General features: G+C 37.7%; 1 protein-coding gene across 1 annotated transcript; it reads left to right on the top strand.

The window, feature by feature from the left end:
* The first annotated feature begins 4965 nt into the window (after window positions 1–4965).
* On the top strand, window positions 4966–22518 carry eva1ba (eva-1 homolog Ba (C. elegans)). Its single transcript, XM_047361042.1, has 4 exons — window positions 4966–5229; window positions 17802–17950; window positions 20185–20278; window positions 20359–22518. The coding sequence occupies exons 3-4, from the start codon at window positions 20212–20214 to the stop codon at window positions 20775–20777; spliced, it is 486 nt and encodes a 161-aa protein (XP_047216998.1). The 5' UTR covers window positions 4966–5229; window positions 17802–17950; window positions 20185–20211; the 3' UTR covers window positions 20778–22518.
* Window positions 22519–23325: the final 807 nt, after the last annotated feature.

Here is a 23325-nt window from a genome sequence, read left to right as displayed (position 1 = left end):
AGATTGTACACTGACAAGCTGGATGTAAAGCACTTTGTGACTTTCCATGTCTGTGAAAGGTGCTATATATATAAAGTTTACTTACTTACTTTACTTATGATAAGCTGCATTAACACTTGTGTTGTCATGTCAGTTTTATTGCACGACAAGTGTGCACTAATGTAGAAATAAAAAAGATGCAACTTAATAGTGGACAGATGAGTCATCTGCAGGTAAAACTTCAATCATGCTATTATCATTTTAATTTAGGGATTCATGCATATTAGTTAAAATGAATTCTCTTCTTCTGAAAAACCCGGAGTCTCTATAGGCTCCAAACAACATGCAGGTACAGTAGGTGCTTCTTATCTCAGTTCTTTTTGCTTTGAGGATTACGAGGCCAAACCTTGACCTTTATCAGGTTTCCTTTTACTGTTTATTCATACAACCTTCTTACAATGTAAACCACAAACACAAGCTTTGCAAGGCAACCTTTAGAAAACAACTGGGCGAGGCATCTTTCACATGAAACACAAACTGCAAACACATCCAATTGAAAGACTGTAATTTGTATTATCATGAAACTTATTTGGCCCATAATGCTCCACTTCACCCCAGTGGTGAGCTTTGATGATGAGTGGCATCTTGTAGAAATCTCGCCACTAGCCCTGAATTTACACACCTCAGTTTTGTTTCACCCTTTTCTCACCTGCAGCCGAACATCCCGTGTCTGTCTAAACGTATCCCAACCTGTCCCCGCCTCTGCAAAAGGCTATAGTGTATTTGCACTAAATGGCAGGCTTTGGTTTGTCATCACATAATCCTAAAAACGTGTGTTTTGAAAGTCATAGACGCCCTGTAATTAGACCTCTCTCATTTCTCTTTGAAGCCTGATTTTCACCCCTTCCCCTGTCATTTGTGTTCTTTTTTTCTGCCCTTCTCCTTATTGTTTTACCCTATTCGCCTAACACTAACTTAACACTCAAACAAAAGGGGAGTACAAATCAGCCCCAGGGATGAGCAGAAATGTGCCAGCCATTAGGAGATGCAAGCAGGAATTTGATCACTGATGCATTACGAGGAAAGATTTAACCCTGGCATGAGCAAGGCTGAACTCTCCGCAGCCCCAGCAACTCCTCATCCATTAACCTACCAGAATGGGTTAGGTGAATCGAATAGGTCAGTTTCTTGGACCTATAGTTATACACCTATAATTTTTTTGCCACCCTATAACCACCAACTTTATTGTGTTTTGTTTGGATGTTTTGTTTGGATTGTATTTGATACACCAAATTAGTTCAAAACTATGAAGTGGAAGAAAAAAAGTGTAGCATGTATTCAGCACACAAGGTTAGGTCATTAAACAATATCACAAGCTTTGGACAACTCAAAGGGTACTGTTCAATAGAAAATCAATAGACACATGTCTTAAACTGACAGATTCTAAAATGGTTTAGATTCTAAACCATTTAGAATAAAGCATGTGTTAGAATTGACCAGTAAAACTCTAGATCTAAATCCAAATGAGGATCAGTGTGACTAATGGCTTTTGATTTTTTGCAAAGAATGGGCAGACAAAGACTCTAGGGACTCAATGCATATGCACACCACACTATTAAGATGTTTATTGGTAAACAGAGCCATTTTACTTTAACTTCACAGTTATGCTGTGTGATTTTGTTATTGCCGGTCACATAAAACCCAAATAAGATGAGGTTTGTGGTTGTAATGGGAAAAAAGGTTCACGGAGTATTAATACAGTTGCAAGACAATGTACTTTGCCTCCAATATTTAAAAGAGGAAAGGGAAGAGCTGTAACCCAAGAGAGAAGCAGTGGAAGGAAGGTTGATTTGGATTGATGAGCCTGAAAGTCCAATGGGTGTGTTATCCAATGTAATTTCAGGTAAACAGACGGTATCCAGGGAGCTTTACTGGCTGGCTTCTCAGCTTAGAAACCAAAATAATAAGTAACATGTGGGATCTAGATATGTTTTTACTCCACAACAGGGTGAAACATTGATAAGAGCTTTGCTCCTAAAACAAGTCTTTAGGAGAGCAAAACCATCTTTTGGATTTATCACTCCTAGCTTTCATTTTCTTTTTACGCCATGAAAACTACAAGCAACATTAATGCAAAATGTCACTGTGCCCTCTCAAGCGCATGGCTGTAATAAAATTTGGTCAAGACAGAGGACGGCGGCCATGAAGATTTACAGCTTTGCTCACTGAGATGGAGCACAGCTGGGGAAATGTTGGTACTAAAACCATCTGTGAAGTGGCTACTGTAGATCTAGATATATTACATATGTCATGCACTTTACAGGCAGGGTCACTTCTTGTTTGGTCAGACACCGATTAAATCTATTGTGAAAACTGATATTTTTTTCTTATGTAGCATGCAATTATTTTGCAATTAGGATGTCAACTCCTGCATCACAGCACCTGACATATTACAGTGATTACATGTTTACCCTGTTCCCAGAGAGGCTGCTTTCACCAAAACAGTTCAGTCTTCTCTTTAAAGCTGGCCTCTGTAACACAGGGAAGTACTGTGAGTCCTGCAATCTTTTTCAAATGTTAATTTCTGAAGTCCAACAAAAAATATAAATCATAGATTAAATTGTCACGCCCATGGATCATAAAGTTCAGTAATATATCACTTGTATATGTTTTCCCATGTGTGTACACTACTTAAAATGGCTGTGTGAAGAGTATATGCAGAATAGGTTTTAGTGTAAAACAGGTATAGTGCTTTCAGACAATCCAAGGCAAAAATTAAACAAATCTTTCAATTTTTTAATGTGTTCCCCATCACCTCTATTAAACAATACCGAGTCAAATTTGCTGAGTAGCCAAGAGGTAGAGAATGAATAATTAATGAATAATATTTAGTACTATCTTCCACATGTAACCACAACACCAACGCAAGAACATTTTCAGTTGAGGTAGTTATTTAGTCTTGGCTACATCTCCTAGCTCTAGATTTGTCTATTGCTATTTTTAGAAAATTTATAAAGAATTGTTTATTTTTTCTGTCTAGATTTTTACAGGTACAGCTGAGAAAATTCAAATGTTGCTTTTTAGAGTGTTGTGAAGTTATGAAACATTTTTAAAAATCATATCATTGCACATGTCTTTAATTTTTGCCCATTAATATTTACAATGGGCTCCACCTTTCCTCATTTCAGAAATATAAATCCAGTGTACATAGAAATAAGATAATCAGGTTTAGGAAGTTTTGTTAACTTAGATTTCTTTTAGTGCAATATTTTGTTTTGTCTTTATTTTAGGAAGGTCCTGATCCAATCCCAGCTATCAGTCACTCATTTTTAAATGATCGGTATCAGAGCCTCTGACTGCAGTCAACGTTCGTGTGGTTACCATGCCTCCAGTGAAATCTAATTAGAGTTTACCAAAATGAAAACTTAGAGTGTTACCCATTACAGCCGATACATGTTCTATTGTTACTATGGTTGATTTTATGTCTGCCAATTTAGCAAATCTGGGATTTTCTAAACTATGAAAGTGTTTTTCATACTTTACATGACATTCACAGGTTAAGTGAGATTGCATTGTCTGCTGCAGTTTCCCGTCAGTCTGTGTCATGTACCGCTGTCCTTTGCTAATAAAATGTTATGATTTCCCCAGACAATGAAAGCTATCTGGGGATATCATTATTCAGTAAGTTTTTCTGCAAACATTTGACTGGTGACACACATGTTGGAAAAATATGAGCGAATCATATAAAAAAAAAAAACATCTCTAACTTAGATCGAAACATATTTTCAAGACTCTTTGTCATTTTTCGTGATCTCTCTAAACAAGTACGTTTTATTCAGAACAAGTACTTTTTATTCTGAAGCTGACCCAGTTGTATTTGCAACTTAACATGTCAAAGTGTGTTTTTAAATTTACCAGGATATAGAATGTTTAAAGCAAATATTCAACTATACAGTGGCGCGTCTTTCATATTTATAGACAGAAAGCTTTCCTCTCAAAAATATGAACATACCTCTCAAAGACTTAGAACGTGACCCAGACTTCCCCTTAAACACTTACTTCTCAAATTCTTGAGAATAGTCTTGTACATTCCCCTTACTTGAGACTTGACTTGGACTTGTCCCTCAAATCTATTGATATGACTTGGGCATGAAATCTCTGAGTTAGATCCAAACTTATTTTGAGGACGAGTGTAATTTTTTTCTAATTTCAATAAAACAAAGGGGCACCTTTGTCATTGGTAGATTTAGGGGATCTTCCTTTGTCTCTCAACTTCTTCCTCTTTGCCTTGTACTGTAAATATTACAGCACATAAACCTCAGTGCTTTGTTTCACGCATACACAGTTTAGCCTTTTTTGAGGCTGTGTCTAAAAGAGTTATGAAACTGGATTTGTCCAAATTAAGCAAAGCCTCCTAACCTTTTCTTTTGAATGTTACAAATGACCCAATTGTATTTGAAAGATGACATTTTAAAGGGCTTTTTTTATATATTTACCAAGACTGTATGTGTTAAGCTATTAACTGGCTCAACATCCATATTTTTTTGGAAAGAAGAGAGAAACTTGTTTAATTCTAATAAACAAAGATTATAATGGGGTAAAATTATGCAAATAACAATGTTTTTTTCCAAAATAAATCTAGTTGTGTTCATTATAGATTTATCTCTTGGCAACAAAATGAAAGTAATCAACAATACTTTGTTGTTTATGTTTTTTTCATCCTTGTCACATTGGACTCTGCACAAAGAGACTTGGCCTATTTGCCTAAGGGTTGCCTTTTTTTCCTTAAAAACAAAGGAAAAGCTCCCCACACACCCACAAACCCACAAAACACACACACACACACACACACACACACATAACACAGCTCTTATCCCTCCCTTCTTCCTGGAGTTTGCCCTTTTTAGGCTGTTCCTCTTTTTTTCCACGAGGGTTAGGGTTAGAAGGAGGGATAGTATGACAGCTTTTCCTGCTCCTTGCGGACCTGAGCTGGAGAGAGAGGAAAACTCTGTTACTCACTCAGTCTCCAACTTTGAGAGGAAGTTACCACCTCTTCCCCAGACTGAACACGCACTCCAGGCGGAGGCACACACACTCACACAAACGTTGCTCAGGACAGCAGCAAGCGTAAAACAGTCAGGACTGTTTGTAAATGTGTTCGGCTTGGGAAAGAAGATTTGCAGTTTGTCTGAAGATCTCGGAGTGGACTGAACAACTTCATCTGGGACATTTTCCTCTCATCACCTACCAGTGAGTTTGACAGTTTGTTTCAGTGTGTATGCAGTACCATAGAAACCTCTGCAAAACATACAATGTAGCCCTCTGTTAAAGTTTGAATGCTTTGCTGATTATTAAAACTTTAGCTGTTTTGGAGGAGTTGGTATTAGAAAATGTACATATTTTTGGGTGAAATTAGACCTCTTTCTAAGGTTGTTTCTTCTCAGTAAGCTTTGTTAAATATAAAAGAATTCGGAGAGTTTTGGAAACAACGACTCACTCAACTTTTACGTGTGATGCTCATAATAACAACCATATGTTGTCATAGATTAAACCACTGTTAATATCATAACCAGGCATTTTCTAAGCTGAATATCCATCCAAACAGTGCATCATTGTGTGGTCTTCTTTCATATGTGTGTTTTCTGTTTGTAATAAGTGAACCGGTGCATAGAGAATACTTGAAGCTGTGCTGTTTCAGGCGGGACAGGGGAGCCTGCTAATGCCTTTCCGGTGCAGCTGCACATTATTTAATGACTGGTTAGTTGCTGTCTTGACAAAATAAAAACAGTCTGTTGTTTTTGTAAATGTTAAGGTTAGAAAAAACTTACTTTATTAAGTCAGAGACAGGCTTTTAAAAGCAAGAACTAGAAGCATGCACCCCTTGGACATGGTTCTATTTCTCATTCAACTTAAGTGCAATCTTACACAAGCATTCTTGCATGATAGCAATTAACCATATGGCTCAGCTTTCATATCTCCCTCTGTCTTTGCTGGATGATTATAGTTAGCCTGTCAGAGAAGAGGGAGAAGGAAAGTGATGGGTGGAGGCTGGACCGGGCCTGCTCTTTGGTGTGTCTAATTCAGACAATCTGAATAGTCTGGCATTACTTTAGCTGCACCTTCTCTTCTCAATCTAATAACCCCTCATTGTGTGAAAGTCAGGTAAATAACACTTTCAAGCATGGCTTCCTGAAGAGTGTTTACTTCTGTGTGACCTTTTTTGGCTATTCAAGTTGGCAGGCTTTCCTTTCACCTGAAACCCCACAGTCTCATTCATCAGTCAGTTAACTTACTTTATTTACCTTGAGGTCAAAGGCAATGCTCTGATTTGAAGTGCTTGTCTAAACCCCCATAGTGCCAGCCTGTTTGGAAGATACTTACATGGAGTTTCAGTCTAGTCTCATTCAGGTAAAACTACGTAAAGGGATTCCATGTAGACAGCACTGTGCAGAGAGATAAACATGGCTTCCCGTAAGAGAAGAGAGGTGAAAAGTGCACTTAGGCTGCTTGTAATCATCATTTAGCAACAGCTCAAAGCTAGACAATATAGTTTGACAAATAATGTTTATCGCATAACAGTTTTGTAACAACTCTACTTTCAAAATCTCTAATCATGTGGAAATGCAGTTGATCTATGTTGCACTTTAGATAGGAAACAGTATTCTGCATTCTTAACTTCTTAGAAGCTCAGACATGTGCCTTTTTGTCCAATTGGAGTTAAACCCGTAACCTTTTTATTTGAGCAAAAATGCATAAGTAAATATTTTCCAATGTGCAGCCAAAATGCTGTAAAATTGGCTAAATGGAGCAGAAGGTCACACCAGATCAGATGATCATCAGCAGATCCCTTAGACCTCCAGCTATTGTGAACACTCAGCATCCAAATAGTCCTTAGAAAAACCATGTTTCGGTTTCTGACTGTTTATTTTTCGTCGCTAGCTGTTATGTCCAAAAGGGACTCAAAAAGTATTAAAAAATGTGTTATTTCTCAGTTAAATATAATTATTTTATACAGTGCAATGACTGAAAATACAAGTGCATGCCCCCTTTACCATCTTCCAGGATGGAATGTGTGAAGTTTTTTCTTATTCAAACGACATGTACCTCTCTTAAAATTTCTGCTTCTGTTCCCATGGTCTTCCATGATGACCAGTGGCAGGTCTTGCACCAGTTGTGGCCTGGATTAGCTGGTACTTCTGTTGCCCCATACCATCAAACACATGCTCTCTTATCAGAAATATCAAGAACATTCACTGGTGTCACCCCATGGAAATAAAAACAAGACATCACAGAGATGTGTGTTTCAGAAGCTTCGTATTTAGAAACACTTACAGGGGTTGGACAATGAAACGGAAACACCTGGTTTTAGACCACAATAATTTATTAGTATGGTGTAGTGCCTCCTTTTGCGGCCAATACAGCATCAGCTCGTCTTGGTAATGACATATACAAGTCCTGCACAGTGGTCAGAGGGATTTTAAGCCATTCTTCTTGCAGGATAGTGTCCAGGTCACTACGTGATACTGGTGGAGGAAAACGTTTCCTGACTCGCTCCTCCAAAACACCCCAAAGTGGCTCAATAATATTTAGATCTGGTGACTGTGCAGGCCATGGGAGATGTTCAACTTCACTTTCATGTTCATCAAACCAATCTTTTACCACTCTTGCTGTGTGTATTGGTGCATTGTCATCCTGTTTCACGGCACCACCTTCAGGATACAATGTTTGAACCATTGGATGCACATGGTCCTCAAGAATGGTTCGGTAGTCCTTGGCAGTGACGCGCCCATCTAGCACAAGTATTGGGCCAAGGGAATGCCATGATATGGCAGCCCAAACCATCACTGATCCACCCCCATGCTTCACTCTGGGCATGCAACAGTCTGGGTGGTACGCTTCTTTGGGGCTTCTCCACACCATAACTCTCCCAGATGTGGGGAAAACAGTAAAGGTGGACTCATCAGAGAACAATACATGTTTCACATTGTCCACAACCCAAGATTTGCGCTCCTTGCACCATTGAAACCGACATTTGGCATTGGCAAGAGTGACCAAAGGTTTGGCTATAGCAGCCCGGCCGTGTATATTGACCCTGTGGAGCTCCCGACGGACAGTTCTGGTGGAAACAGGAGAGTTGAGGTGCACATTTAATTCTGCCGTGATTTGGGCCGCCGTGGTTTTATGTTTTTTGGATACAATCCGGGTTAGCACCCAAACATCCCTTTCAGACAGCTTCCTCTTGCGTCCACAGTTAATCCTGTTGGATGTGGTTCGTCCTTCTTGGGGGTATGCTGACATTACCCTGGATACCGTGGCTCTTGATACATCACAAAGACTTGCTGTCTTGGTCACAGATGCGCCAGCAAGACGTGCACCAGCAATTTGTCCTCTTTTGAACTCTGGTATGTCACCCATAATGTTGTGTGCATTTCAATATTTTGAGCAAAACTGTGCTCTTACCCTGCTAATTGAACCTTCACACTCTGCTCTTACTGGTGCAATGTGCAATCAATGAAGACTGGCTACCTGGCTGGTCCAGTTTAGCCATGAAACCTCCCACACTATAATGACAGGTGTTTCAGTTTCATTGTCCAACCCCTGTATATTGCCAACTTTTGTTCAGCCAAACGTGGCAAACTTTATTCAAGCCAAGTATTATTCATACCCCTGGAAGATTTAGGTTTAAAGTAATTTCTTAAAAGTTTACCACCATGTTTCTTCTGACGGGACGTTATGTTATCGTACAAGAGTACCATTTAAAGGTTTGGACAGTAAAAGGTGCACAGTATCACAGACTGAAGGTGTTTTTCCCAGGATGCTGCAAACATAAAACCTTTTTCAAAATACATAATTCAGCTCCAACATGTTTTGTAAGCAAAATTGGAAATTGCTACAAGACAAAAATGTAAAAGTTTATGCATGTGGGCATGACTTCTGCACCTTCCTCATTTTGTACCTGTTGGTTATTTTATACCAGGGACAGTTCGGTATGAAATAGAAAACTTTGATTAAAGTAAATTTAAAGTTAATGTCTAAATTATGTGAGGAAATGTGACAATATGACTCCAGTAAACAACATTAACCAGCAGGAAGTTGCTTATGGTTAATACACATGATCAGGTGTCTGCCATGTTTAATAACAGTCAACTGGCCCAAATGGGTTAAAAACAAAATAAATAAAAATGGGTGTGTAATATAAAGTTTTCAGATAATAACAATGCAGGTACGTTATATGTAAGATTGGGGATTTTTCATTATTTCTAACCATAATGCATGAAAATACTTAAAAATAAAAAGATATATAAGGGTGTACATGCACAGTTATGGAATGGTTTGTATAAGTAGGGTGAGGCTGCAAATGAAGATGCAAATTGGGCAAACAAGCAAACTGACCTGGGGCTAAATAAAGACTGTCTGTTTGCAACAACCCTTTTTTGCAAAATAGTCCATACTAAGTGTAGCCCTTACATACATAAATACATGCCACAATTATACACAGATCAAGTTGGCTTTAATGTCTTTGCAATGTAAGGGTTTGAGTTATTTAATGTAATAAAACCGTTTGTTAGGTTAATTCTTATTATTCGTTTACGCAAGCATATTTCATTTCAGTGTAACACTTGTTAAATCTGAAGACACTGCAGCACATTCATGGGTAGTATAAACCGATTTCTTTGGACCAGGTCAAACAAAGGGCAAATATGTTTTTTGAATGACAGAGCAATTCTGTGGGTGCATAGATTTAACAAATGATCTGACGTTTTGACAATAGTTTCCCTGACCAGTGACCATGATGTCCTTGCAGCTCCATTTATTGAGCTTTAAATGTGTTAGGATGCAAAAGACACTCATATGAAATGATTTTGAAGTACAAGAGGATATATAGGTATCTTTCACATGTTAACACACTGGCACACTCTAAACACAAATACACACACCAAAAACTGTTTAAATGCTTATGTCCTCCAACCTGGCTTCAAACCGCCATGGGCTTGATTTGCTTCATAGTGTCTTAATAAGGTATGTATGGAGACAAAACCTTGTATATATCCTTTGAATTTACAAAGTGAAGCATTCAGACTCTGCCTCACATCTGCGACACATCTGGATGACATTAACCACTTGCCCTAACCCCCAGCTCAGTCCCCATCTCTATTACCCTTGCATTACTTGCCTCAGCTAGCTAAACATGCCCTTCACACGGCGAGCAGCGCAGTACAGCACACCCTTAACGAAACAATGGGATTCAGTTCTTTGTTTTACTCTTAGCCACACTGGCAACATATTAGCAAAAAGAAATATGTTGATTTTATAGCCCAAAAACTGCTGAAAGGCACATACTCTGCTGTCAAATAATAATAGGACAAGAATGTCTGATTTGGTTGATTTTGTGTTTACTCCTGTAAAAGTTTGTGTGTTGGAGAGAAAAGCTGGTGTTTATTTATTCATGAGTCTGTGTCAAATAAGGTACATGCCCAAAGCAGAATACATCTCCACATGAAAAGCAAAGGAATCTTTATGTTGAATTTATTATTTAAAAAAGAGGTTTTAGTCCCACATATCGAAAGCTCTTTCTAATTCACACTTTCTTAACACAAATGCAATAAAAGTTGGGCAGACCTTAGCATTCTTTGGCACTTGGCAATTCCAGCTAGGAGCAGGCCAGAGCTAAGACTGTTTTCAAATAAAATTGTGGTTACAAATGAATAATTTTAAAGTCAGTTTTGTCTAAATCAAAAACTAACCAAGCTTTAGCATACTGACGAATATTTTACAGCTGTACTCTAACAGACTTTTTTTTAGGTTTTGTGGGTTTTGTACAGGCGAAAATTATTTTTAATATGTTCCATATTTAGTAAGAGGAGTAAATCTTTGAGTTTCAAGATAGGAAAATTAGGAAAAGTGTCCTGAAGTCATAATTCAAAGTGGGAACGCTGGTGGTTTTTCATCAACCCTGAACTTAAAATTAAATATGGCTGCCATTCATTTAAAATGTATTGATAGATGCAATAAAAACTGTTTTAACAACATTTACATCTCTGACCAAATCCAACATACTTTCCACTGTTGCATTCACATTGGTCACAATAACACTTACCCTGAAAATGGGCAGAAGAGTGAAAACCACTCCAACTAATATCAGCTCAGCAAAACCACCTGCCCTTGACCATAAGTGTGAAGTTTTTTTGTCAGGTGACTTTTTCTTGAAGCCTGAGGTATTTTTTTTATGCCAGATTCAGCGCAGTCTCCCTATCCACTGTGATATGGTTTTAAATGTATGGATGCAGAATAACCATAATAATTTACACTGACAAACATCAATTACTTGCTCTTATTAAGAAAAAGGTTTTTGAACAAATGTTCACTTTGATTTAAGCAATAAAAAGGATAATGTCCTCTGAAAGCACCCAGTTGGAGTTTGTGCACGCCATGCTCTGAAAAGAATCATTTTTTCACTGTTTATCAGCTATCAGAAAAGAAACACTTCAGTAATCAAATTCTGTCATGATGATGGTTATAGGATGTTTTCAGAGCTAATGTCTGCTGCTGTCTGATCTAAGAAGAAACAGAATTTTCTACAGACTGGATTATGGCGCTTTCATCAGTGAGTCGATGATCAAAGCTTTTATGAACATAATTTCTTGGTATTGGATAAAAATGTCTGATTAGACTTTCTTAAGTCTAACATATTTTATTTATTGTTGAAACAAATTGTTTATTTACTAAGTTGAACTTTACAGAGTAAAGAATGTCTGGTTACTCGGGTCTAAAATATAAAGAAGTAGACGAAAACCTAAGACTTCTGCACCACACTTTACATTTGAGATGTTTTCTTCACCACTTGTGCCTCACAAAACGTGTTACAAAGTAGTGTGCAACTGTGAAGTACAAAGAAATTTGGTCATTTTAATTTTTGTTTACAAATAAAAACCTGAAACGTGTAGTGTGCATTTAATTTTTTTGTCAGTACTATGTAGAAATACTTTAAAAGCAATTACAGCTTGAAATGTTTTAGGGTGTCTCTCCATCAGCTTTGCAACTATAAGGACTAAAATGTTTGCCAATGTTTGATTGCAGATTAGCTCAAGCTCTGTCTGATTGGATGGAAAGCACCTGTGAACATCAGTTTTTACATTTGCTGGATGTTCTCAGTTGGATTAGGACTGTACTTTGACTGAGCCATTCTAACACATAAATAAACTTTGATTTGAACCATTCCATTGTAGTTGTAACTATATGTTTGGGATCATGGTCCTGCTGGACGTTCTGCAGTCTCTGAAAGGTTTCCTTCCAGGATTGTCTAGTATTTAGCTTCAGGAGTCTTCCAATCAAATCTAACCAGCTTTCCTGTTCTTGCTGCACAAAATAAAGAATCCCCATGGTGGGCTTTGAGTGTATAAGGATATGTGCAGTATTATGTTTTCCACCACACATAGCGTAGGCACAAAAGTTTAATTTCGGACTCATCAACCGGAACACCAAAGAATTGCTTTTCCGAAATTGAAAAGCAATACCTGCATCATTGCTTTCATGGGGAGAATTGAAGCTCCATTATCTTTGAAGAATTTTAGCCTATTTTCTGGCTTGATTATAGATGTAAAATAATTGTCATAAAAATCTCTCCAGCAGAAGTTTTGCTGATATATTTTCAAAATGTTTTGCACTTTGAGAACTCTGATTGACATTTTCTCAGTTGCTCAGGAAATTTCATTATGAGTAAAAGAAAAAGCAGCGCTGAGACACAGCTCTAATTAAGTATATTTACTTAAGCGGAACTTGCTAAAGCACATTTCAAAATGTGCTCCGTGAGTTGAAAATAGTAAATAAATGACCCATATTAGTGCTTTTGATGCCACACACCATTAAGTCTAGGCCGCTTGCTCAGTAGCGGACAAAAAATCAAAGCAGAAATGTTTTAATAAATGCAAGCAAGAGGAAAAACACTAGTTGATATAAATCCTGATGGCAGCCTTGTGATCTCGCTCACTAGAGAGCGCCTGTGTGTGGACTCATAACAGTAAAATATGATTAAACAGAAATGCAGCTATTTCATTGTGCGTAGTTATATTCGAGGCTAACCACAGTTGTAGGAGCTTCGCTGAAATTTGAGGTATGAAAAAAAAATACATCTTCCTTTTCTGTGGTTCAGCATGTGTCATTACAATGGAGAAATAGCCCAGGCTGGCTCCCTTGTGTAATCTGACCTTTTTATCTTCTGTGTATAAATCAAATGTGGCTTGACTCCCTTTGTAAATTTCACTGAAGGGTTATGACTTTGATTTCTTCATTGTGGAAGATGTGTGGACAGTTTATGAAATGAGTATCAGAGATTACTGCTTGTGTTTTGTGACAAGCTTTTGCTGCTGATATGTTTTCTTCAGTTAGGTCCGATGGTCTACCTGAAATAAGGCAGAAACAGATATTCTACATTTTGATTTTAAGGCAGCATTATAGACCTTCAGCAAGACATATTGCCTATGTACAGAACCAGCATCAGAATGGGACAGAAAAGAGATTAAAGTAACTTTGAACATGCAATGGTTGCTGGTGCCAAAAAATAATGGTGTGGAGGATATTTTCCTGAGACACTTAGGACCCAGTTTTAGGAAGAGCACTGTGGCTTTTATCATGACCATGTAACAGTGGACCAGATTTTCACCCTCGCAAGAATTGTTGAAGGTGTCATAGGAGTTTGGTTGGCTGGTCCACCTGTGTTTTGTGGCTCTGGAGAAGGCTTTGTGATTGTGTCTCTTAAGGGATTCTGTGGGTAGTGCTGCAGGTTTTGGGAATCAGGTCTATCAGGTCATTGTACAACCATAGCAAGGGCTGTGTCCACATCTTCACCACAAAGCTTGTTCTTGGCGCAGGTCAAACTCTGTCAGGGCAACCCCTGTTTGTGGTGTTCATGGACAGGATCTTTGCTTTTTGTGGCTGATTTGATTCTGTTGGCATCTTCATGTCATTATCTTCAGCATCCCTGGAAGGGACCACAGTCAAGTGTTAAGTGGGGAGAAGAAAGTCAACTCTTCTTGGTTCCCAACAAGGAAAAAAGGTGGATTAATCTGTATAGGTGTCTGCCTCAAGTGGAGTAGTTCAAGTATCTTGGTGTCTTGTTCAGAAGTGATGGCACAAGTGGGAGATGAATAGACAGATTGGGGCCTCTTCTGCAGTAATGTAAGGACTGCTCTGGCCTGTTGTGATGAAGAAAGAGCTGAGCCAAAAATCAAAGCTCTATTGACTGGTTTGTCTTCAAAAGCTCACGTTTTCAGAATATTGCTTGCTTTATTAATGATTTTTGAATAACCAGAGGCAGCTCAGTGAGAGGCTTGTCTTTGTAGGCCTATGCTGGATCTGGAGAGGACAATGATTTCCAACTTCATCATTATGCTGATGACACCCAGATTTACTTATTTATACAGCCTAGGAAAATTTGAGCTAAGTAACTTCGTGTATTTATTTTCTATTCATGAATTTATAAATTAATGAATTCCTGAAGAACCACATCTAATTTAAGTCTCTTAATTGTGTGCTTTTTTGTATAGCGTCTGATTACTTATCGGACGCTGTCTTTTTAATATTTCATCCTTAAATGTTTTTGTCTATAAATGGTATTCATGTTTTCATTTAAAACATAGACTTTTTACTTTATTTTCTGCTTGTTGAAATTGTCTACGGTCCTGCAAGTTTTTTCTTGTTTTTTGTGTTTTCTTTCCTCTAAACATAACTTTGGGTTGCACATCTGTCATAAAATTGCAGTATTACAATAAATAAGGATATAAGTTGAACTGAACTGATGACCATCACAGCTGACAGGTGTGCAGTAGAAAGCTTAGACATTGGGTCCTCCCAATTTTAATCAATAGCGCCAACGTTGCAGGAAACCTTTGATTTGGATGCTGTCCCGGCAAAACGTGACAGACCTTGGCAGAAGGAAGAGGATGACGGGAAAAAGATTGTGCTACATTTAGAGCTTTTCTTCCTCGCTGCTCTTCCATCTAAACCAAAGCAAACAATCTTTGCCAGAAATAGATTTTGACCTGTTCCCAAGTCACAACAACATATCATACTCTGGTAAGATACCCTGAATAGCTTGTTACTGACTTATAACTTCTGACAAATCCAAGCCTGTCGTTTATTACTGAAATTCTATTTTGTTGTCAACTTTATAATTTAACAATACATGTTTTTTGACTTAGTTAAAGGTGTCTCTGGGTGTGCTTAGAGGTTCCTAAATAGTTTGCAGTTTACACAGAACTCAGGAAGAGGATGCTTGAGTGTTTGACCTGAGGATGTGAGATCAAGAAAGAGCAGATGATAAGCTAGCAGGGACAAAAACATTATCATCACAAGACGTTGTTGCACGAAAGCATGTGCAGCTGCACGTTTGGTCAGGTAGTTGGAAAATCAAGTTTACGCTCTTCTTTATATTTAAGTTTAAATATATTCAAACCCAAAATGTACTAAAAGTTATAAACTTTTAGAACAATTTACCATTTTTATATAATCTAATGTGCATGGTTAAAATACTTTTTTGCTCATCTATAGTTTTTGTTTTTAAATCTAAATACAAAAATATCTCTTGTGTTAGTCTCCTAAAATCCCTGGAGGACTATTATTTTTACTTATAACATTTAATATTGCAGTATTTGTTTGAGTAAAAAATAATAAAACAAAATCATTCAACAAGTCACTTATCCATGACCATTTGTGTAACACAAAGTTTTAATTTGAAGTCTGAAGGGTAGGACAAGGTCTGCAATGGCAAAATACACTCTTGGAAAAAATGACTGCAAGTTGCATCATGCCATACTAAAAATGCTGCTTGGAAAGAGAGGCTCTGGTAATAATTTATTGGTCTGGAAAAAAACAAAAACAACTAAACAACAGAGCTAGGAAATAAAGGTCTTGATAGACTATAAGCAGCTCTCCAGTTGTTATTATCCACCAATACTAGATCCCCGAGAGGGCAAGGTAAGTTTAGCTGCATCTCTGTGTGAGAAAAGGCCAGAGGTTTTACCGTAGTGTCCAAAGATTTGTCTTTACCTTCACTAGTAAAGTGAAAAATGATTTGTCAACTTAAATGACAACTTATTGTCATTTAAGCTGTTATTTACCCCATGACCAAAAAAAAAAAAAATTCAATTCAAAGTATGTTTTTGATAGCGGTGAATCAGTTACATTAATCTCAATAGGAGGGTGGAGATGAACATGGTAATTTTTTGAAAGTAACATAAAACACATTTGGCTTAAAGACCTTTTCCAGGTATATCCTAACTGTTCAGTGCAGAAACAAAAGGTCATCGTGTTCCTCTCATCGGGGCCAAAAACATGTTGGCATAGGGGTTGCTCTGTCCCTAACTCCCCAAATGCTGTCTCACTCAGACACTGTGTGGAGAGTCAGCAAGATCAAAATCAGCTCAGGAAAGCATGGGGGCTCTCCTAAACCAACAGCAGCTAGCAGAGCAGAGGAGTGTTTCCTAAACAGAGGTAGGCCTATAGGTCAGAAAATATACAACTCAGCATATTTCACGGCCACCTCCATTTGGCATGTTGAGTCATAATGCCCAGGAAGTTATAGTGTCTTTACTAAGTTACTTTTTCTGATCAGGACTTGTTTTTTGTCTTTGATACTGATCCAAGCCCTTCAGAACAAGTGTTTGCTGGTACCATGTCCCCAATACTTTATTGCAATAAGTTCCATCTATATACACTAAAATACGGCTACATGTATTGTGATGGTGTAGCACTTACCTCACTGTTGTTTTCCTGCTTCAAAATCTTAGCACTTTGCCCGGATGATGGTAAAATGTAATGATCAGTGTTTCACCTATACTATGCGCAACTCTCTGGGGAGAATCTGACCTACATTTTCTGATCAAAGAAGATCATATGGCACAGACGTACAGGAAGCTGCAGCAGCCAATACAGTCTCACTTTTACGATGAGTGTAATTGCAAATCCTCAATTTAACTTTGATTGTTAATGAAAATCGAGATTTAGTAGATCAACAAAAACTTATGCATGGTCTATATTTAATATTTACAGCTATGGACATAGCAATGGCATCGGTTTGCTCCACAGCTCTTATTGCCAGCTCTGTGCTAACTTGTGATATGTTGTAATCTATGAAGTAAAATTGCGATGTAGTGACACTTTGAATTACAGATGAAAGGATAAGGTATGGTAAGGTAAGGTAAGTTTGTTTATATTACGCTTTTCAGTAACGAGACACTCAAAGCGCTGTACATACAATTACAATACAATCACAAAGAAAATAAACACAGATACAGACACAGAAAAACAAATCAAATGATACTACAATCCTTCTAGGATGCCCAATTTATACAGTTGTTTTCTGGTTTTAGCAATGGCTCATAGCAATTATGACTCACATTTACCCATCTGCACATCAGTTTGCAGCTTCTGGGTTCAGTGTCTTTGCCCAAGGACACATTAACATGTGGTGGGAAGCTGAAATTGAAACTGCCACCTTCCAATTCAGAAGGACAACTGCACTTTCCACTTCTACTTTTAATGGACAATCTAACAAACTACAAGTTTTAAAAAGCAAACTTTGCTTGACCACTTCATACCACTGTAAAAAACTTAGATATTTCATGCGATTTTGAAGCCTTTGTGCAGATTATACTTTACGGAAGCAGCCCAAACACTAGAAACTGCTGTGTTTGCCTCTGGTCTCGTTCTGGGCAGCATACTCTGCAACATGTCTGTTTGCATTGCAGATGCCTCAGTGGGTTTGTGGCTAATGTAGCTTGGCATCTGTGTGTGTGTGTGTCTGTGTTTGTTTGTTCTCATCTCAGGGTGGCCAAATGAGCTGTTTAGCCTGAAGACCAAAGATCATAGGCCTTGGTCAAACGTCAAGCGAGAGACCAAGAGAATTGAGACCACTGCAGCCTCTCTTTGGATTATGAGTCACCATTGAAGAACTCCTTTAAGGTTTCATTTTGTGGTGAGTTTTATTCTCAAACTGAACTGTAATGTGTGAATAGGTTTGCTTTTGCAGTGGAATTCTTGCCATGGTTTTTAGTTCATTAGTCAACGGAATTACATATGGTTTACAAATGTGGTTTTGTGTTTAAATTCCTTTATAATCCAAAATGCATCAACAAATAGGGCTGAGTGTGCCATAATTCACTGAGATAGCAAACTGATGATAGACATCAAGCATTGAAGTTCTCAGAGCTTTGAATTAAGACTTGAAAGCAAACACAAAACCTTGGCTTGTGCAATTAGAGGACATACATTTGGTCTATTGGTAACATGACATGTGGTTTGACTTAAAGCCCTGTTTCTCAAACCTTTCATAACAAGTACCACTTGAGTAAATGCAAAGGTTTTCAAGTACCAGCACACTGGCAAAAATGAAAATTTAAGAAATTACAATCCCTATCTGATGGCACAGTATGTTTTGTTAAAACATACTTAATTAGTTAATTCTGCATTTACTTCTTGCTAAGGAATGTAAATTTCGAGGCTGCTTGTTGCAACTATATATAAAGTCAAAATTCCAAGTGGACAAATCAGAGGTTTCTGACCAAACCAAACCTCAAAATCCAATGTGGCTGCTGCAAGTTTACTACAAAGAGACAATGGCAGTAAAAACTGATTAATTTGCACTTCTGATGGTATGTATCTGATTAAATCAGCCAAGCTCATAATACTGTACAACCCATGTTCCTATAATATTTAAACATATAAAATGCAATGCAATAGCAGTTAGTGTCTCACTGACCACAACAGTTACAAAAGTCCAGTGGATCTCCAACTTGCAAGTCGAAACCTGGTTAAATTGAGTTTGGTGTCATTGTGAGATCAGCATCCTGACTTCAGACCTGTGTCTTGTAATTTTGTGTTTGTTGCTCATTTATCTGTACAGTGTCCTTGGGTATTTTGAAAGGCGCTTTGAAATTAAATGCATTATTATTATAATTACTTTTTTTTTTTTTTTTTAAAGTAGCCTCCAGCATTTCTCTTCACTTATGTCTAATTCAGTTCACTACTACAGTGCTCTTTTGATTGGGTTCTGTTTAATGCAAAAAAAACAAATGCTTCAATGACTCATTTCTATTGACTGTTTCTGCATATTAGCTCCACATAACAGTCAATTAGCTTTGTTTTTACTTAGTAAATGCTTGACTCCAACCTTTCTTCTAAGCACCACCTACGTTGGGAATCCTGGGCTTGAAGAACAAAACACATAGGTTTGAAGGAGAGAGCTTCAGAGATTGTCAACATTTCACCTGAAGTAAAAAAATCTACCAATTTTACCACAAAGTACAAGTTAAAGAACAATATTGTCAAAATTAGTTGTAAGGATTAAAGTTTGGAGCTGGGTGGTCTTTTGGTAACCTTCACTCAGCAACATTATTACGTAATCAGGTATAAAAACGGTTGACAAAATGGTAAAGAATCTGACAAAAGCCAGAAATGAAGGAAGAGATCCAGCTTAAAAACAGTAATGCCCCTTATAGGCCAGCCTAACAAATATTACTGTTGTTTTCAAAGGACAAAAGCTACTTCCTACCAAAGTAATTTGACAAACACTGCAAGAATTGCTGAACATTTAAATTATGCTTCAATAGAGACTGAACCTTTGTGGCTCCTCAACTTCTTTGGGAATCTTTTTCTTTAGGAATGAAGACTTCCGAATGAGTGTCAAGAGTCATGAAAGTACGCACTGAATGGATACAAACACAATGGAGCTCATTAGAGTGAAAGGATACAGGAAGGATAGACCACTTAAATGTCAGGGACACAAACACCAAACAATACAACATGCTACCTTTTCCACTATGAATTCACCTTAGAGTTCTATCTGATTGGCAGGTGATCTTTGTGTAAAATGTTATAAAATGCAGTGAATTTTGTTGTTTTAGCTGCAAAACGTCAAGGGGTATGAATAGTTTTGTAAGGCATTGTATAGAGTCATGGTTCAGAGAGCCTTTGGCCAAATATATAACAATGATCCCACACAAAACCACAGAGAAGCTTTTGTTGAAGACCTGGATTCCTCACCCCACCCACCCCTGAGACGTCAGTGGGTTTGCATTAAGGCATGGCACAGAATGTATATCTCATGGAAGATATAATGGAAAATCACCTGGAGGAGTCCATGTGGAGTATCAAGTCATACCATCTCACAGATAAATAAATATGACGTGTTATATGTTTGTTGTTCTTCAGGTATGAAAAAGTGAAGACAAAAACACCATGGATGTCAAGAAAAAAGAAATGGATCTCCTTAGCAACAGCATTGCAGCTTTTGCACACATCAAAGGTAAGTCAAAAAAGAAGCAACGTTCAGCATGTAAGACACTTTATCTTGGGAATTATTGTTTGTTTGTGTCTCCTCTGCAGCCAATCCAGAAAGCTTTGGGTTGTACTTTGTCCTCGGAGTGTGTTTCGGCCTGGTGTTGACCCTCTGCCTCTTGGTGATCCGCATATCCTGTAAGCCACGGACCAACATCTCTTCTCCTACACCTGAAAAGAACCCCTTAAAGGACGCCAGCGTGGAAGACGAGGAAAGCGATGACGACGAGGATGTTGAAGGGGATGATGTAGAGGCTTCTGTTCCATTGCCCATCACAGAAATCCCTGTTGGGAATCATAACAGCCAGTCAGATGGCACTCTGAGTGTGAACGTTTTTACTTCAGCTGAGGAGCTGGAACGTGCGCAGAGGCTGGAGGAGAGAGAACGGATCATCCGGGAGATCTGGAGGAATGGCCAGCCTGATATCCTGGGGACAGGGACTATTGGGAGAGTGCACTACTACTAACGCACACAAAGCTTGGAAATCTTAGGAAATCTAAGGAAATCTTAGTGCTTAATGGAGTAGATATACAAACCTTTGGGCCTGGTGTCCTTTGAACCTGAAAGCATCTGTGTGATGCAAAGTGACTTGTGGAATATAAAAATATGTATGGTGCCAAATTTGACATATTTTGCTTTGACAGAGCTGAACTTTATATGAACTTTTATATTGCACTTCTTTTGTAGCATTATGCATTACTATCAACTGACTACATGTAATTGAATTAAGAGATGTCTTAATGACCTCTGTGGAAATCACACAGAATGAGTGGTGGAGATGAAGGACTCATGGAGAAATCAATCATTACATATACAGGGGGGATGTAGATATTGAACATATGAACATTTTTTTTCTCAGTTAACACATTCCTAAAGGCCTTACTGACATGAAATCCACACCAGATGTCGGTAACAACCCAAGTAATCCTAACATAGAATGTATTAAATTCCTCTTTTATACAGTCTGATCTTCTGTTTTATCATGGATTATAATTAGATTCATGTCTGGTGATATACTTGATAAACCCAACCATTCTAACAGCTTTATTTTTATGCTTTAAAACGTATTGAGAGTTTTGATGGTTATATGTTACTGTCACTGTTTTGCCTAATAATCCACTCCTGTTTCTTAATGTGAGTATTCTTGAGGATGTTTTACAATGTCTATTCCTCCATCTATGACATTTAGTCACATGAAGTCTGCTAGTACCGCATATTGATAAACAGTCCCACACCATGATCCCACTTACAAACGTGACAGTTGTAATGGCGTTTTTCAGATGCCACTTTGCCAAATATGTTATGTGCAATGACATCCACACAGTTCAGTTTTGGTCTCATTTGACCAGACTATATTCTCTCACTGTTTCATTGAGTTGTGCAAATGTTCTGCAGTAACGGTAACTGCTTCAACATACTTTTTTCTGTAGTGGAGTCTAGCGCAGTGAGTCTGCTTAGAAGTCATGACTGTTGGGTGCATTTCTTGTTAGTTTGATGGATAATTTCTGAAGCTCCCTGTTGTTGGCCCTTGGCTCTTGAAAAACTCTTCTGACACAACTGACACATCTGTCATTAACCTTGCAAGGACCAGCTGGGCATGGATGGTTTATGCAAATGATAGTTGTTTGTTTTTTTTCAATTTGGGATTATGATTCCAAGGGTGCAGCCTAAAACATTCTGAAATATCCCTATAACCAATGCCTTCAGCATGTTTCACAAGTACAGGGTTGCAAAGGTCATGAAAGATCTATGTTTTTACCCATCTTCCTGTTAGATACTATGGTGATGAGAAACCTTTTTATTGGCCTTCATTTAGGATTAAAATCAGCCAGATATTAATGGGCACTGTAAGAATGCAGAGTTCCTTTTTAAATAATGACAGATTTCAATTGGTTCCGTGGCTTCTATTCCTCCCTTTCAATATTCATTCCTTGTTTCATTCCATTTTATTACACATTCCTTAATGTATGGGTTTATCTGTCTTTGATTTTCTTGTATATATGGATTACTTGGGTGGCTACCAACATCCAGTGTGAATTCCATGTCGTTACAATAGATCCATTAAAACACTTTTACTGAGAAAAATGTTGTTGGGTTCAATACCTATTTTCCCACCATATTTGGTGCTTAATGTTAATACTAAACTGCAAGTTTGCAAATAATAAGCAAAACAATGAAACATTAAAAATGTAAAAGGTTTTCTCTCACAGACTGTTGATTTTGGAAATCTCTGAACTGTTTCTAGAATCTCCCCACATACATAAGCAGAATGATTATGAGGAAATTAAGTTGTTTAAACACAAAACACCCAAACATTGTTGAGCAAAACAAATACATTTAAATTGGTGAATTTAAATATCTCCCTCTGAGAAACACTGCCTTTTGTCTTCATAATTTTAAAGAAAGAAGGACGAGGGAGAAAAACCGTCAAAAGATGTCTCCCATAAAACTATCAGCATGAATTGGTTGAAGGAAATAAACATAAATTCAACAATAAATTTTAAAAAGGACCAATAAAAGCGTATTTTCTCAATAACACCTTATTGAGAAAATACGCTTTTATGGGGGTTACATGTTTTAGTTGTATTTCTCTTATAATCAAGGGAAGCAGTGAAAATAATATTAATTTGTTTTCCTGCTTACAAGCTGTACTGCAGCACAAGCTACATGCAAGTCTAAGTTCAAAAAGTAGCATTTTGAATTACAAATGAGCCATTCCTATTAGAAGTTGTGAGAATTCAGTAGATTTTTAACTAATTCTTGCCGTTGAAAAAAAACAGCTTTTAGCAATGAGATATATGCTGCCAGTGATCAAAATGAAGTAAAACTGTGAAAAGCTAAAACCATTTCATACCATTGCTGGTTTTTTGCCTGACACAATTAGAGAATTAGCCAATCACATAGCAGCAACTCAATGCATTTACAGAATTTCAATGTGGTAAAAACTACTTCCTGAAGTTCAAAATAAGCACCAGATTGGGGACGAAAGAGGATTAAGTAATTGTGAACGTGGC

The sequence above is a fragment of the Girardinichthys multiradiatus genome, chromosome 3 (genome assembly GCF_021462225.1).
Source record: "Girardinichthys multiradiatus isolate DD_20200921_A chromosome 3, DD_fGirMul_XY1, whole genome shotgun sequence".
Lineage (NCBI taxonomy): Eukaryota > Metazoa > Chordata > Actinopteri > Cyprinodontiformes > Goodeidae > Girardinichthys > Girardinichthys multiradiatus.
Note: the sequence above shows the minus strand (reverse complement) of the source record. Positions and strands in the feature narration are given on the sequence as shown.